The 15599-nt window shown below is 40.9% G+C and overlaps 1 protein-coding gene across 3 annotated transcripts in view; it reads right to left on the bottom strand.

Moving 5' to 3' along the window:
• RAP1GDS1 (Rap1 GTPase-GDP dissociation stimulator 1) overlaps positions 1 to 8247 on the bottom strand; it is a 94980-nt gene extending 86733 nt beyond the window's left edge. For 2 of the 3 annotated variants that reach the window (XM_017822230.1, XM_017822231.1), the window contains exon 1: positions 8122 to 8247. In XM_017822230.1, the coding sequence (XP_017677719.1) occupies positions 8122 to 8125 (4 nt within the window). In that variant the 5' untranslated portion in view covers positions 8126 to 8247. The remainder of the gene's footprint in view (positions 1 to 8121) is intronic. The other variant, XM_017822232.1, reaches the window with a different exon arrangement.
• Positions 8248 to 15599: the final 7352 nt, after the last annotated feature.

Genomic DNA, 15599 nt, shown 5'->3' with positions numbered 1-15599 from the left:
AGAAGTGTGGGTTTTGCCTGGAAAGCACGTACTGTATTTCAGGCACTACTGTACTGATTACTATCTTTAACTGGACTGAAGCACCATTGTCCTATAAACAAACAGGTAATGGGATTTTTATTGCAAAAGCTTAAAAAAAAATAAAAAAGGCCAAAAAAACCCCCATGAGCCTGCTTGGTTCCTGTGAACAATCCCTTATGAACATGTTCCTTCTCTTTCTCTCAATCACCAATGTTTCCCTGCTCTTCCCCAATTCCATATGGCAGAAGCCAGCACGTCTATACATTCTCGCTGAGTTTTGCAGAGAACTGACTAAGAAAGCCTGCCACGTTTTGCAGGATGAGAGCAAATATATCTGTATAAAGTGTAGTAATGGACTTCTAAATTAATTTGATCATACCAGGTATTTTTACAAGGAATATGTTCACAGACCAGTTTTCTGTTGTGGTTGTCCTTTTTTTTCCCCTCTCAGAGATCAACATCCTGATCCTAAAATCAGATTGATGCATAAACAAGGGAGAAGAAGGAGGAAAAATAATGGTTACTAGTTACTTAGGAGAGAGGGGAAAAAAGAGAGAGAGAACGATAAATGTGAAAATGCCTCGTAACTGCTCACTACTGCTCCTCTTGATGGTCATGTTCACTCACTGTTCACTCCCTTTAATTTGCTCACTGAAGTTCAGGCAGGGTGTCTTAGGTATTTGTACAACAGGGTTCTAAAATTGTCAGCAATCCAGTGACATCCAACATGCACAGTGAAAGACTGCTGAAGGAACAGTGGTCATATATATAAGATGCTATTACCAAGTACAGCGGACTCAGTAAACTGACTTCAGTCAGTTCCTCCAGAGGCCCAAGAGGGGTAAGTTAAACATTCTGTGGACAGGGAAGATTTAGACAAGAAAGATGTGTACGATCCTGCTTCGGTTTCAAAACCCTTTTCTCTTCCCATGCTTTGTTCCTACTGTCAAGATAAAATAGTGTTTTGATTTAAGGAAATTGTTCCAAAGCTTTCATGTAGCACAAGGAGTTTTTTGGCAGTACTGAACTTAAGTTTTGCCTGCAGGGTACTGGGTGCTGTTGACAGTGAGCACGATGGGATTTCTCCACAGAGAAGGGATACAGGAATGAACTTAGCAAGGCTGGAGAAAGGAAAAGGTATGCTACTGGTGGTATGCTAGTGGCATGTACTGTAAGGTATCATCCAAGGCTAGAAGAGTTAAAATAGTCCAATTAATTTAAGTCACTGGACTGTCATATCCAACATCAAAGACAGGCAGCATTTCTAAATATGCCCCCAAGAGGACCTCCTAGCTGCCAGAGAGCAGGCCACCATCAGCAAGAGGCAGACCTCCCCAGCCAAACACTCCCCCGACCCTAGAGACTATAAAGGCTTGCAGACGTTCACATGGTGTGTTTCTGATATTTACGAAAAAGAGCTAGGCTTGCAGCATTTTCATCTTCCATTCACAAAGCACTGCCATAGAATTAATCCATGTGGTATAATGCCATTTTATTTCCAGTCTGGGTATAATTAAGGGTAAAAAGGGGTAGAACAGAGTTTGTGAAGTGCTGGTTACAAGAGTTCTTTCCCAACTGTAGACCTCTACTGTACAGAAGATAGGATGAGAGAAAGATGAGTGTTCTGTTGTATCTGCCGTTCTTTTTGGAATGATGTATTCTAGAGGTAAAGACAATTACTGAAAGGTAAAGAATGTAATAAGGATGGGGTTTTCAACTGCAGGTTTTGTGCCCGGTTGCTCTATATTAGTACATCAGGAAGGCCACACATGCACAGGCAGCTGACAGTGGATATGAGAACTCAAGACTATCAGGAGATGCTAAGCTGTCACACGCCCATGTCTCCCAAACACAGGCCTGTTCCCCACAGGCTCACTGACAGCCTCGACAAATTTCTAAAAGGTTGTGTTCTTTCTCTTCATGTCATCCATCCTATACTGCTTAGCTGCTCTCCTCCATGAATCACAGTCTTCTCACTCAGTCTCCATCTCTCAGTCCAGCCTTTCTCCCAAATACACTTGCAGAGCACAGGCAGTAAGCCTGAAAAAAAGGCTGCTATTCACCATGTGAGTTTAATGATCTGTTTAACTGGGTTTAATCAGAAATGACTTGTCAAAACTGAGCCAACTGATAGGAAGAGTCAACAAAAAAATTAAATTATACACAAGTTTTGCATATGTCTCCAAAATCATTGTGTCCGTCAGGCTGGTAACTATCAGTGGATGGAACCAACTGACAAATTCAAACACTGATTAACTTTCATGAACCTCCCTGAGTTATCACTAACATGAATTAATAGCTCAATGTTTTAATAGAAGCTCAGAACTGGCTTATGCCTCAGATGTTACTATAATATATGACTACGTAGCAGTAAGCTTGTAAGAGATGTTAAATATTAGGAAAATGGGACCTAATATTGAAATGGATCACTGAAGATATTTCCTTCACAAGAGTGTGATTTTTTTTGTTTGTTTTCCCTGACTTTTCAATGTGTAAATGTGATTTCTGTTAGAGGTTTCTGTCTGACCTATAAATGAAAATCATGCAAGCATTTAATTTATTTTAAACTGCAAAGTTTAACACAACTTTATACATGCATCTACAGTGTCTCAATTAATGTGTATGGTTAATTTCATCTACCTCAGATGTATACACATTTATTCCCTGACATTTCTTATCATAATTTGTGAAGATATATCTGAAAGTGTTTCAAGTCAGAGATATTTCTAAGACACGTGCCCTGCCCGCACACACACTTGTAACAGTTCAGGCATGCTGTATTTATTTGCAAGTCCCAGAGCATCATGCACTAAATTCTGTCCTTTATCTCGAGTCAAATGAACAGCAGTTATCTGGTTTATAGATTTGACAAATTCTTCTGGATATCTGCCAGCTTTATAATCTACTTGAACTATAGCTTAAGAACGGTGTGAGATCACCAGGGTTTCTGCACAACTTCAAAGCTCTCTAAGCTAGAGCTGTGCAGTTCTCAGGCTGAATAAACGTCGTCAGGCTATGTGCACAGCTTTGAGGCTCCTTGAACCACAGCCATTTGTTTCAGAGGGTTTACAAATTCTATTAGGCATATCTGGAGCGCACGTAAATTCTAATATACATCATCTCTTTTTTTGCACTAAAAGAAACTTCAACATTCAGAAATACAGGGCTTTTAACTGTCATTTTACTCTACCAAAACAAATTTCATTTAGTTACTATTATAATAAAATTTGTAAATAGAAACAATTTTCTATACCATATTTAACAAAAAGAGGCCCTGGGAGATTGTCCTTTCAGTGAAAGCTGCTACTTTTAAAATCCCTTACTAGGAAAAGCTCCTTGTCTAATTAAAATAAAACTGCCATTAAAAATAAATTCTCCATTAGCTGGAGAACACATATTAACATTTTAAGACACCTAATTTCCAGAAGCTTAGATGGAGTTTCTAATCTATTTTAATCTGGAAACAAGTTAGAATCTGAAATGTAATGCCTTTGACAGTATCAAGACAGCACGAATGCTCATTTTCTCAAACACATCATGTGAACAGACCCAGGTGAACTAATCAACAGTGGAAAGTGGGTTTTCTCTTATGTAAGTAACTGGGCCACTGTCTAATGTCCCTTTGTTATGGTAAAACATGAACTTCATCCTGTGATACAGTTAAGAAGAGATAATGACCAACATTCTTGACAGATGCCACAGATGAATCTCCACAGCTTTCTCTCCTGTCAAATGGTAATGACATTATTTTCTCCTTTATTGAGCAAATGCTAGTTTATGCTAAACTCTTCTTTTTGTTTTACATATATATTAATAATTAAATTCTGACAACTTTCAAAAATAATTCAGCTTTACCTGAGGAAGATGGAAAATTACATTGAGTCAAGGACTGTCAACAGCAAACAACTGTTACAACAACAACAAAAAAAAGAGTAAAAATTATCTGATTATTTATATTACCCCAGCTATTTTCTTATTATTGGGGGGAGGGGCATAGAGTAGAACTCCTCCTTTCTTCCTCCTATTTCTGTCTTCTGTTATTCTATTCATCCATCTTTCCTCTACTTCTAGTATTTCTCTCCCTTCACGCATTTCCCTTCAGGGATTTTTGTTCTCTTCTATTCTTGTCTTGTTAGCTTTCTCATTTCCATTATTACTGCTTTGTTTCCTTCACGTTTCAGCTGTTCTTTAGCCCTTTCTCTTTCCACTTTTAGTTTGATGCTAAGGATGTTCTTCATAGACTTCTGAAACTACCTCTGAATATTCTGTTCTCAGGAAACATACTTGTGAAAGAATCCTTTAACCTAAAGTGAAAGACAAAATTGGTTGGTTTCAGTCTCACATAATAACAGAAGATCACAAACATTGGCCTGAACACAGGAACTTATTCACTGCGGAAGGTCAATCAGAAGTAACCCAACCTTTCTGCTTCAGAAGAACACTTCAAGGAGCATCAGTGAAGCAAAAGAGATGCACTCTAAAAGCAGTTTCCTTCATGTTTATGTTTTAAAAGAGAAGACTTTTGCCAAAATCAGCCTTGGTTTTTTGAGAAATGCTAATGCAAAATGTTATAGTGGCTTAAACTGGTGTATTCTGGCTGTCCAGAACTAATATGCTGGTGGTTTTAGAAGCCTCATTGTTTTAGCAAAACCTTTAAAAGAATTACAAATTATCTTTTTGTGCAATTGATATATCTCTTCTCCAAGCAGTTTATTAGTCGGACTTGCATTTCTTGTAAGAAAACTAGCAAAAGAGCTCTGACGATGGAAGACTTTTTTCATCAGCTGTCATTTCTCTCATCTAAGGCTACTGATCACAATTTTTTAATCACAAACGTGCTAGTTTATCCCTATCTTCCCAAAAGCATTAGTGTACACAGCCATGCCTGAAGCTTCACACCCTCCCACCTCCTCTATTTCATGAACCTGAAGACAGGCCGTGGTTTGTTACACCCTGCTCTGTGGTTCACAGCTGGTTGCATATGCTAATTCTTATGGGAAACTGGGAGAGGAAATTGAGTATATTTGGAGGAGAGGGGCAATATAAATCCTTGTTCTGACAACAGCGCAGCTAAATGGTCAGTACTTAAATAAACCCATCTACACTACAGACTGGAAATCTGACATATCTCGTCATTGTGCTCTTAATGCTAGGTATTGTAAAGAGAGTCTAGCAAGCTGCTTCCGCAGTTTGTTGCCCAACTAGGCACCTAAGTTAGAGCAGAGGCTGCCTTCCATTTCCTGCTAACAAAACTAGTACTCTCAAAATGGAAGAATACTTTTATAAGCTTTCACTACTACAGACTGTAACTGACACTTCAAACAAAATGATAACTGCCACAGAAAAACATTGTGTCCTGTATTTGTCTTCTGCATACAAACACTTTTATATGGTGTTTCTCCTCTTTTGGGTTCAATGGATTACTGTTGAGTGGTCAATTTGCAACTGAGTTCCTAATTTTTATTTTATTAATTTATGTCTGTGGAATAATTGCAGCCTGCTTACAATACACTCCATGGGCCACTGCTTTAAAATAGAAAGATTTTCTTGGATACAGTGTGTTTGCATGAGTATACCAGTTGTGTTTTTCGAGGTTACAAGCAAGAATTGACTGAGGAAATGGACCATTCATTGTGAAACTGAAGCATTACATTAATAAATGAAAAGTAAAAGCCTGTAATTGTTTTTGTAAAAACAGAACAAAAGTAGTGGTGGTGCACGTCATCTGAAGTATTCAAAGTTCTCTACTGAGAGCAGTACTCAAGGCGACTTGCCTCTCGAAGCCAGAAGTTGAATACTGTTTAAACTGTACTCAGACACAGCTCTAAAAACTATAAAGGCAAGAAACAAAAGTTACAATTTTGGATAGAACTGGTACTAGTGAGAAAAAAATAGCTATCCTCTAGGAGGAAACAACTGCCATGATAATGTCTTCAGAGGAACACACATTTGGAAACAGTGTAGCAGAAGAGATATTTCTATACTGTAAAGATAATGCAGATCCATGTATACATAACAAGCATTTTTAACTACAGAAGTCTTTTGATTGGAGTTAGAATATACCTGCTTGGCCTTCCATGTTATATCTCCAGTATAGAAACCAGTTAATACTACACCAACATTCACAAACACAGAATAGACCATATCTTTTACCATAAGACATTACTGCACTCTCTGCCACAAACACTTGTTTGTTGAGCATCATTTCAGGAGAGATATAAAAGCTGTTGGAAAAACAAATTCATCCTTGATTTAACTCTAAGGATTTTCAGCTTTTATGCAATGTGTTACCAAAAAGAAAGCTGTAAGCTGAATGGGGGAATCGAGTGCATTGACTGTATAAGTATAAACAGAGATCTTAAAAATGAAAAGTCATTAGAGTTGCTAGCCAAGGTGAAACTGATTTCAGTTTTTGCCACTCACAAGAGTTGCTGCAGAGGCTAAAGTTTGCTCTGATTTTAAAGACAGTGGAATCAGACCCTGATATGTGAAGAAGGGGGAAAAAAAAGGTTCCTCAGTATTTTCACAAGCTGTATCTCTGGGCAGTTATGGACGGGTGCTGACAGATTCTACAGGAAAATTATTTCAGTCTTCCCGAAAATAATTATAACTACTCTTACTTTTGCAGCAAGCTGTAGCAGATTCTCAAGATTCTCAAGCTGTTTTCAAACTTGCCTGCAAGTGAAGCGTAGTCTCATCTAAAAAGGAGTGCTGCACTCATTCTGCACCAGCTTTTCTGAACAGGTTTTAGCTGATGCCCTGAAGTTATTATTTTTGCAAGCCAAGAGAACTATAACTAGACTTTGACCAGAATGAAGAGATTACCAGTCTTACTTGGTGAATGTAGATAGGAAACACATGCCAACTGTATCTTGGTGTCTTGTCTTTTTAACGCTCATGAGAAGAGATCTTCACTACGTTGTTACAGTTTTACCTAATTCTGATGAAATCTGACAATTATCCCTTATGCCTGACCCTGGCAGCTTCTAGCTTGAATCATTCTCCAAAGGTTCTCCACTGCTTTAAAGGAGTTAAATAAGTATTTAACCCCATTTCACAATCAGAAAAACTGAGGTACTGCAACTGCTTCTTTCCATGGAAACTTCTAGTTAAAAGTGAAAGATACATGTGATCTGCAAAGAAACTACTGATATACCTAAGGCCACAGGAAGTGCTGATGTCAAACCCCCGAGGCAAATTCAGGAACTGCCACCTCCTTATGCTGGTAGAGAACCAAAGTTCCTTGCGCTCTGGACCTGCAACCTTGATCCCACCATCACATCTGGCAGACTGGCTGGGTCTTTGGCAGCTCCATGTAGGCAACCCCTACGTATCCCTGGGATCTACACTACTGCCAGATTTCTGGAAAATCTGTTTTATGATGGCTGTTTCAGACTGGGACAGCTGCAGCTTTGTGCAAGAGGATGAGGTGGAGAAGGCAAGACAAATTAACCAACAGCTTTGTAAAGCAAAACCAAACACCATACTTCCTAGACTCATATGGCATTTGTTGGACACTTCGTACAAGTGTCAATCAGCGTGAAACTACTTAATTAACAATCTCATGATAAAAAAGGAAGAGGTAACATGGCTGCATTTCTAGGCATGATTAATGCCCTAAGAGCTAAAGAAATACGAGGATCCTCGTCTCCCACAAACAATGAGCAAGAGATTACAAAACAACCTAAACGTACTACCCCAACTTGTCTCCATTATGCAAACAGTAACTGGGAAAGAGTCCTGGGGGTGCCTTATATAACTCCTTGCTCTAAGTCCCCCCCGGCACCGGGGGAATTCGTGCTTCCCCTAACCTGAATGCCCACCCGGGGCCGTGCGGGAGCCCCGCGGGCTGGGCTGGGCTGGGCTGGGCACGGCGGGCGGGCGGCACCGGCGCAGCACCCGCGCAAACTTTGCGCCGCAGGGGCCGGGCAGCGGCCGCGGCAGCGCCGGGGGCACTCGGGGGGCTCCTCCCGGGCGGCGGCCAACGCGAAAGTTGCAGCAGTCACCTCTCTCCGCCCGCCGGAGCCGAGCGGGCGGCGGCCTCCCGGGGGCAGAGGGGCGGCGGCAAGGGCTGCACGGTGCGGAGCTGGGGCGACTTACCCATGGTGCCGCCGCGGCCTCTTCCTCCTGCTCCTGCTCCTGCTCCTCCTGCTCCTCCTGCTGCTGCTACTGCTGCTGCTGCTGCTGCTCCTGCAGCCGCCGCCTCTCCGCCGGCGCGGAGGGAGGCGCGGGAGGCGGGGGCGCGGAGCGGGGCGCGGCAGCGGCGCGGAGCCTGCGTGCGGCGGGCTATGAGTCAGGGCAGCACATCCGGGCACGGCCGGGGAGACACCCCGCCCGACCGCCGGGCAGCACCGTGCCGCCGCCGCCGGGGAAGGGCGGGCAGCCGTGCAGGGAGGAGGCGGTGCAGGGCCGGCGGCAGCGCCCCCGGCGGGGAAGGAGGCGGCCGAGGGGCGGGTCCGCGCTGGGAGCGGTGGCTGCCACCCCTCACCGCGGCCTCGGGCCTCCTTTGTTAGAGGGGCTGGGGCGGGGCCGCCAGCCGGGCTGTGGGGCGGCTGGCGGGCAGGGAGGGAGGGAGTGCGGAGCGCCCGTCCGGCGTGGTGTCCCCAACACATTCCCACACCCAGCGCATCCCCACGCCCGCGGCTGTGGTTGGTGCCGTCCACACATCCCACCGCATCCCCACACCCATACCGCGCCGCGCCGTTCCTCGGTCCGGGAGGCAGGTGGGGTGCTTTAAACACGGCGAGCGCGGTGTTTAAATTAATATTTAATGATACGGACTCAAGGAGGAGCGTCCTGCAAGAAGGAGGGGATTATGCTGGGTGGGTTAGTGGGTTTTTATGTGTGCTGTGTGGGGAGAAGGATCCGTGGAGGAAACTGCACGTAAAGTCCTAGTGCTGCGTGTTTTGCTGAACCAACGTTACAGGTTTTACACTCGAAACTGAAAGACACGAGGTAGTTCTGTGTGGAAGGCATTTTTAACAAGAAAATAAATCTCCATGTTCAGTGGTGCCTCTTCCTTTCTGCCCTGGGGTGCTCAGTCTCTGTCTAGCAGGGAACAATAAGGAACTGCTTGCTGTTGCAGCTCTCTCCTTATAGCGCTTTCACTAGGAACCATTTGGGGCGGAGGGCAGTGGTGAAATTAATTGAGTACCTTTTTGTGGCATTTTCACATTTTTTGGTTCTTTCCATTGTGTATTCACGAGTTTACCTGAGTAAATCCTGAAGTGTGGTTAAATAGAGTAGGAACAGTGTGATAGAGGGGTTTGCTTGCTCTGTAGAAATGGATCGGCCAGGGACAATTCAGAGGAGTGATGCAAAAAGAACTTTCAGTTGAATCATCCTCCACAGTGCCTTCACAAGTGATACCAGTAGTCCCTTTCACCAGAAGTCAGCAGCTGCCAGGGGTTTCCTCTCTGGAACAGGTCCCAGGAGCTTTCATGCCTATAAAAGGGCAGTGTGATGTGACAAGCAAAGAATAATTCATCAGTCCTGCAGACTACAGACTGAACGTGTTGGGGTTTATCCATTTACTTTGGCATAGCCCTGATTCACCAGCTCTTCCTTCCTGAGGACATTGCAGAATTTTGCAGTTGACTTCAGTGGGGTTAACCACAGTATGCAGAATTTGGCACTGAAGATATGTAATTTTATGATCAACTGATACTGAAAATCAGTATGCTTTTACACTGGCTAGACAACTAAAACACTTTTGTTACTGTTTTCATTGCACTGAGGCTGAAGAAAATTCAAACCAGAACACGCTGGGGTTTTAACTGCAGGTTTTGTCTAACTCAGTAGTTTGTAAAACACAGGATTCTTAAATGAATCTAAGTGGTAAAAAGCTGTATTTTTTCTGCTTTCTTCTATCTCTAAATCTTGTCTGAAATTCATCTTCGTCCTGTGTTTTTGCCTCCTTATTTCTTTCACTCAGCAATAAATTCTGTGTTGGCTTTGTAGCTGTGTCCCAAATGTTTCTTCTACTTGTCTGGGAAAAAAAAGGCAGCAAAATTCTCTTCTTACTGATCTGTTGTTGAGGGATCATGGAAGAGATATTCTACATGGTATTCCATATGGGATAAGTCCCACCTGGGATAAATCAGAGCAACCTGTCAAATACACAGGCGTCTCAAGTTTACTTGCATACCCTAACTGAAATGCACACGTATATCTTTGCAAGACCTAGAAAAGTAAGACTGTTATCTGCTCCAAGAAAGAATTTTGAGGATGGTGACTTCTAAAGAGTTCTGCTTTCAAAAACACTGCCAGAAAGAGGTCTGGCACTACAGAACATCTTTGATTATAATTGGTTTTCGTGGATCCAAAAGAACCATGCAAAACTAGGGAGAGCTTTTGTTCTTTTGACTGAATACTTATTAATTCTAGGAGAGAAAGAGAAAGTTCCAGACAAGCTGAGGACTTGATTTTTGTCAATCTCTTAATTAGGTATAAGTTTACAAGAGAACAAAGAGGTGTTGTGAAAAAAAAAATCCAAATAAAAGTCCTGCCATTCCTCCAGTTGAATGCAAGATCCTGTATGTAGGGCTACTCATGGAATAGTGCAAAAGAGAGAGGGTTCTTCACGAGAGGAACGTCCATCTCCAAAAGACTATACAGAAGAGCTTTGGGCCATTAGGCATAGATATCATATGTGTACAAGATAATACACAAAGTCAGCAGTGCTGAATTTTTTTAAAGTGATCAGCACCTCCGAAGTGTGGTCCAATGATACCTGTGAGAATATCTCATTAAAAACAATGAATTTGGGATGTTCCAGATCCAGATCACTCATCTCAATTGTCCCTGATGTATTCATAAAGGAAAAAATAATTAAAAAGCAAGTTTTTGAGAAAAACTGGCAACTAGGAGCATTATACTGAGTTATTGGTGAGGTTTGCAATAGAAATTGGGTAGAAACCTGTACAAGTGTATTCTATGGGTTTCAGTAGATGTTTAATTTTAGCAGTGGGGAAAAGACTAAAAGATCAGTTCATAAAAATATCCTTTAGGACAGCTTATGACTGCTTTTTTAATGTACTTCTAGTGCAGCTGTGGAAATTGAGTTGTAGACTACAGAAATTAGGAAGTTATTAACAAGTGCCATCTCTGCACTCCCAAACATTGACTGTCTAATGTCCTGCAAGAAAATGGAAAATTTTCTTTGACCTTCCAATGCTTACTATTTTATGAATTTTCTTTCTCAGATCTTGCACCAGTTTCAAATTCTCAGCACACCTCCTCACCCCTGACATAGCAACTCCTCAAAAAGCTTCTCACATACATTATGTCATTTAATTTGGCACTAAGGCCCATGTAAGGAATATATTTTTAATTGCCTCTGTACTGATGTTAGAAATTTACATGAGCAACAGGAGCATGCTGGGATGCTTGAATACATAAGGAAATATGATACAGGACGATAATTTAGTGGAATTCAGATAATCTGATGGGAATGGGCTGTCACAACTTGTTCTGTCAGTAATGAAGGGCAAAGAAAGCAAAAGTGTGGGTAGTGCTTTACTCCTATTAGAGGCACAGGAAACCCTTCGAATCCTGGCACCTTGAGAAATCTCAGTTCTTGTAAAACTAGAGGTGGAAATAGTGCAGAACTATCTGTGAACTTGCACATGGAAAATAGGACAAGCTTCTTCTTGAGACCTTCCTCTGTTATGTGAATGGGAAGACAATAAAAGTGTGCAGAGGGAAGTGTTGCCAGGGATGACTCGATATTCTTCTCCCTGAAGGTAAGCTACCTCAGATTTTCCATGGGATAAGAGGAGTTATTGATACAGAAGTGAACACCTGACCTTCTTCTATTATAATTCATTCATGTTCCCATACCTGCTGTGTAAGTATTCATGATAAAACCTTTCTGGTAAGTGCTAGAAGTTGAAATTAGGAAACGTCAAGCTAAGGTAGAACTTTCTCTCTGTGAATGCAGTTTAAATACAAGAATGGCTGACCTGGGAAAGTAAAATCTGAGAAACTCATGAGTTTTTTGTGGTTTTTAATCCCAACCTTTCAAAAAACAAAGCTTTTATCTGGCTGAAAAAAACCCAACCTGTATGTGAGTTTGTATGCAGTGTCATGCTATAAGACTCATACAGTTACCCCTTCTGGCCTGAAAATTTGGGGCTTTTTAATGACCAGTATCTCCTGCTTTCTCCATAGGGAGAATAAAAATAGCATATTGTATTTGGTACATTCATAACATATGAAGACAGTAGTTGTATGCTTGACTTACACTTTAGAGCTGAAGGAGTTTTCCTGCACAGTCAGAAGGGAATTTCTTCCTCTTTGCCCTCAAATTTAACTGGGTAGTTTGTTTTTTGTTTGTTTGTTTGGTTTTTTTTGCTAGTGTTTTGCATTTATTATAGCTTTTCTACAGACCTCAAGAAGAAATAGGAGAGAAACTGGAAGGGAAAATTGCTCTAAAGCTATTTTGTATGTACCAAATCTGTTTGGATGACCTAGTCATAAGATCTGGGCTTAGAAAAAACTTTGCTTCCAGGTGAGATTGGTAGGAGCCTTGCCTCTATTTGCCTTTCCCTTCACTATGGGAGGTGGTCTGCCAGCTGAACTCTCTGTAAATCTCACCTAACCAGCATCCAGTTATATAGCTGTCTTGAGTAGGAGAACTTGGTGGTTGCTGTTCCTCAGTCATGTTACACAGCCGAATTTGACTAAATCCTATTAGGGCTCAGGTGAGTAAAGTCAGACTAATTATGGAATATCTTGGTTAAATTTATTGGCCTGTGATACGCAGGTGACCTAATGGCCTCTGCTTAGAGAAGTAATTTGAGGCAGCTGAGAGGGCTGGGAGAAAAAAGTTGAAAAGGGTGAACTAGCATTCTGGTTTATATCCCCTCAAGGCAAGTGACAAGTCAACTTCCTTCAGCAAATGTAAGTATCATAAAATGAAAGAAGTTAAAATATTCACTCAAAGAGAGTTTGTCTGCAGACATTTCCAGCTGTTCTGTAAGTATATTCTTCCCAATGTTGACTAACTATCATCTCTTAATTTTAGTAATTTTCTTACTTAAGTTAAAGGAACGTGAAAAAACTGGAAAAAAAACTTTTATTGATTCACAATGTTTCTGAGATAGTGCTAATACGTGATCACGTTCTTGTGTAAAGGTTTATTTTGGGGGGGTTAGATGTACAAAGCAATTATATGCTGCTCTTTATTTTTAATTGTATGCTTTTTGTACATCTTAATTTGTGTAAATCACATGTTTTTGGACTTAATCTAGTGAAGGGGACACATCTGCAGCAGAGTTTGCTATGGTGTGCTTTATTTTGGCATTATGGAGCATTTTATATTTAAATGTTTTTTATTACTACATAAATAATGTTACTGCTCTAGTGGGATCATTATGTCCTATTTATTTCTCTGCTTCCATCAATTTCTCTACCTTAGTGCAAATAAAAGTAAGCTCTGAAGTAACTTCTAATTTGTAAAAAACAGCTCCTGACCTGATAATACTAATGGAGATAATTTGAATTCTACCTGAGCAATGATAATTGCAAGAGCAAAGCTGTAGCTAAGTAATGCCACTGTGTCAACCATTACTGGTGCCTCAACCAAAAGAAAGGACAAGAAAAAGCACATTTTTAGGGTGGAGTTACAGAAAAAGACCCGATTTGAAATCTCACCTTTTATATTTCCCAGGTGCTATAGGCAAGTTACTTTAGTCTGTGATTGTATGATCATGAGAATGGCCATTCTACAACTGAGGGGTAACAATTGGTCTATTGTTCACTGTATGTGTTCTGCTAGAATCAAATAGCCAAAAAAAAAGTCCAAGAAAAACCCCACTATGCTCTAGCACATAGTATTCCTCAGTGCCACATGAAATACTGCAGTGCTTTAATAATATCAGTAATCTTTCAGAATTTAAATAAGACCTTACAGAGACATGTACACCAGCCTTTCTTATTTAAATCTTTCTGCCCTTTTACAACCTTACAATTTTTTGAGCTTGGGCTTCCCCAGTGCTCTTTAGCTCTTTCTTTATTTTGACTCCATTTGCTTAGTCCCTGTCAGGAAATAATTTTGCCACATATGACAACTGAACTAATTCTTACTGAAGTTAGAAATGGGATATAGTATTAGCCAGATGACTCTCTTCAGAGGAACTTGCAACTCTGAGGCAACGTCTTGCCTCATTATTGCCCACAAGATGCTAGTGTTACTCTGGAGAAAGGAATATCCAGCTGCCTGGACTGTGTCCTTTTAAAGCCTGTCTTTAGTTGAAGCAGATGAAATATGAACTCCGTGGTTTATTTAATTTTTGATTCCTTAGTACACAGATTCAGGCTATATCTTAAGGTAACAAAAATTGTTTGGTACGTTTATATATGCAGAACCCTCTATGCTTTGTGGTTCCTCAGCTGTAAAGCTGGCTATAGTTTTCACTGAATTTCAGAAACACAACTTTCACTAAATGTATGTTTGTCTATATTTTCACATATATTTAACGTATGTGTCTATATTTGCACACAAATATGTATATGTGCATAGCTATTTCTGGGATATCTTAAAAATATAAATTGTGTATGAACTGAAAGAAGGTCTTTTTTGCGTTTGTGCAAATGTGAAGTAATAAGTCTGAATACCACAGACAAAATCCTTAGGCTTTAATTTTTCAACGCTGCAGAATTAGTAATTTTCTCAAGTAAGTTACAGTCTTCACATTACTGTTGAATACAGCATTTTGCTGCAGCTGCATACCTTCCCCCCCGCCTTGCATTTTGTGACTTTTTTTTCCTAATTTCAGTTCTACTCTCGAGCTACTGCAACTTCTCTCTGACTGCATTCCATGACACAAATAATTAGTTGCACCCCGTTTTCCTGGGTCTTAGAGGTAGAACCCACTTTGCAGCCAGGCAGCTCCAGCTGCAACCTGGTGATTTGAAGTGACTCTTCGAGTTGTCATTTTTCCTGGGCAAGCTCTCAAAATTCATAGTGTGTTTGAGATTCTGCAACAAACTTAGCCTGCAATAGCATCTGTGATGTCTGTAGCTGAAATCATGAGGTTCACCAAACCCGAGAAGAATAATGAATTTTCAGATAGATGTTGAGTTCTGATCTGCTTGCTCTCAAGCTTCTTTTCCTTTTATTTCCTTCTATCATACAGCTCAGGAAGTTGGGGTAGAATAGCAACTTATGCTGTGAAAGTGATTAATGCATAACAGCAAAGGCAGGGGATGGGGCTGTGTGTGTATAAAAGGTGCATAATGGAACAATAAGTGTAAGTGCTGCTTTAGGCAATGAAGATACTGGTGTTCATGAAGGGATTGGCAAATGTCTCTCAGATTTGTCAGCTGTGAATTTTACATTCTTTTTAATTTTTTTTAAACGTTGAAATCTAGATGCCAGCAATGATATTGCCAGTAAAAACCACAACCATTGTAAGCATCAAGAATAAACTGTAGCAATTCTATAGAAAGACAGTGCCTTCCAAAACTAGAATTAGGGAAATTCTGCACCTAGGCACCAGCAGTGAGGCAATTATCTCCTCAGAATATTTTAGCAAGCGCTTAGTAACCTTTCCTGTTCACTGAGGCTGAGAATT

The sequence above is a fragment of the Lepidothrix coronata genome, unplaced genomic scaffold (assembly GCF_001604755.1).
Source record: "Lepidothrix coronata isolate B3197 unplaced genomic scaffold, Lepidothrix_coronata-1.0 Scaffold96, whole genome shotgun sequence".
NCBI lineage: Eukaryota > Metazoa > Chordata > Aves > Passeriformes > Pipridae > Lepidothrix > Lepidothrix coronata.
Note: the sequence above shows the minus strand (reverse complement) of the source record. Positions and strands in the feature narration are given on the sequence as shown.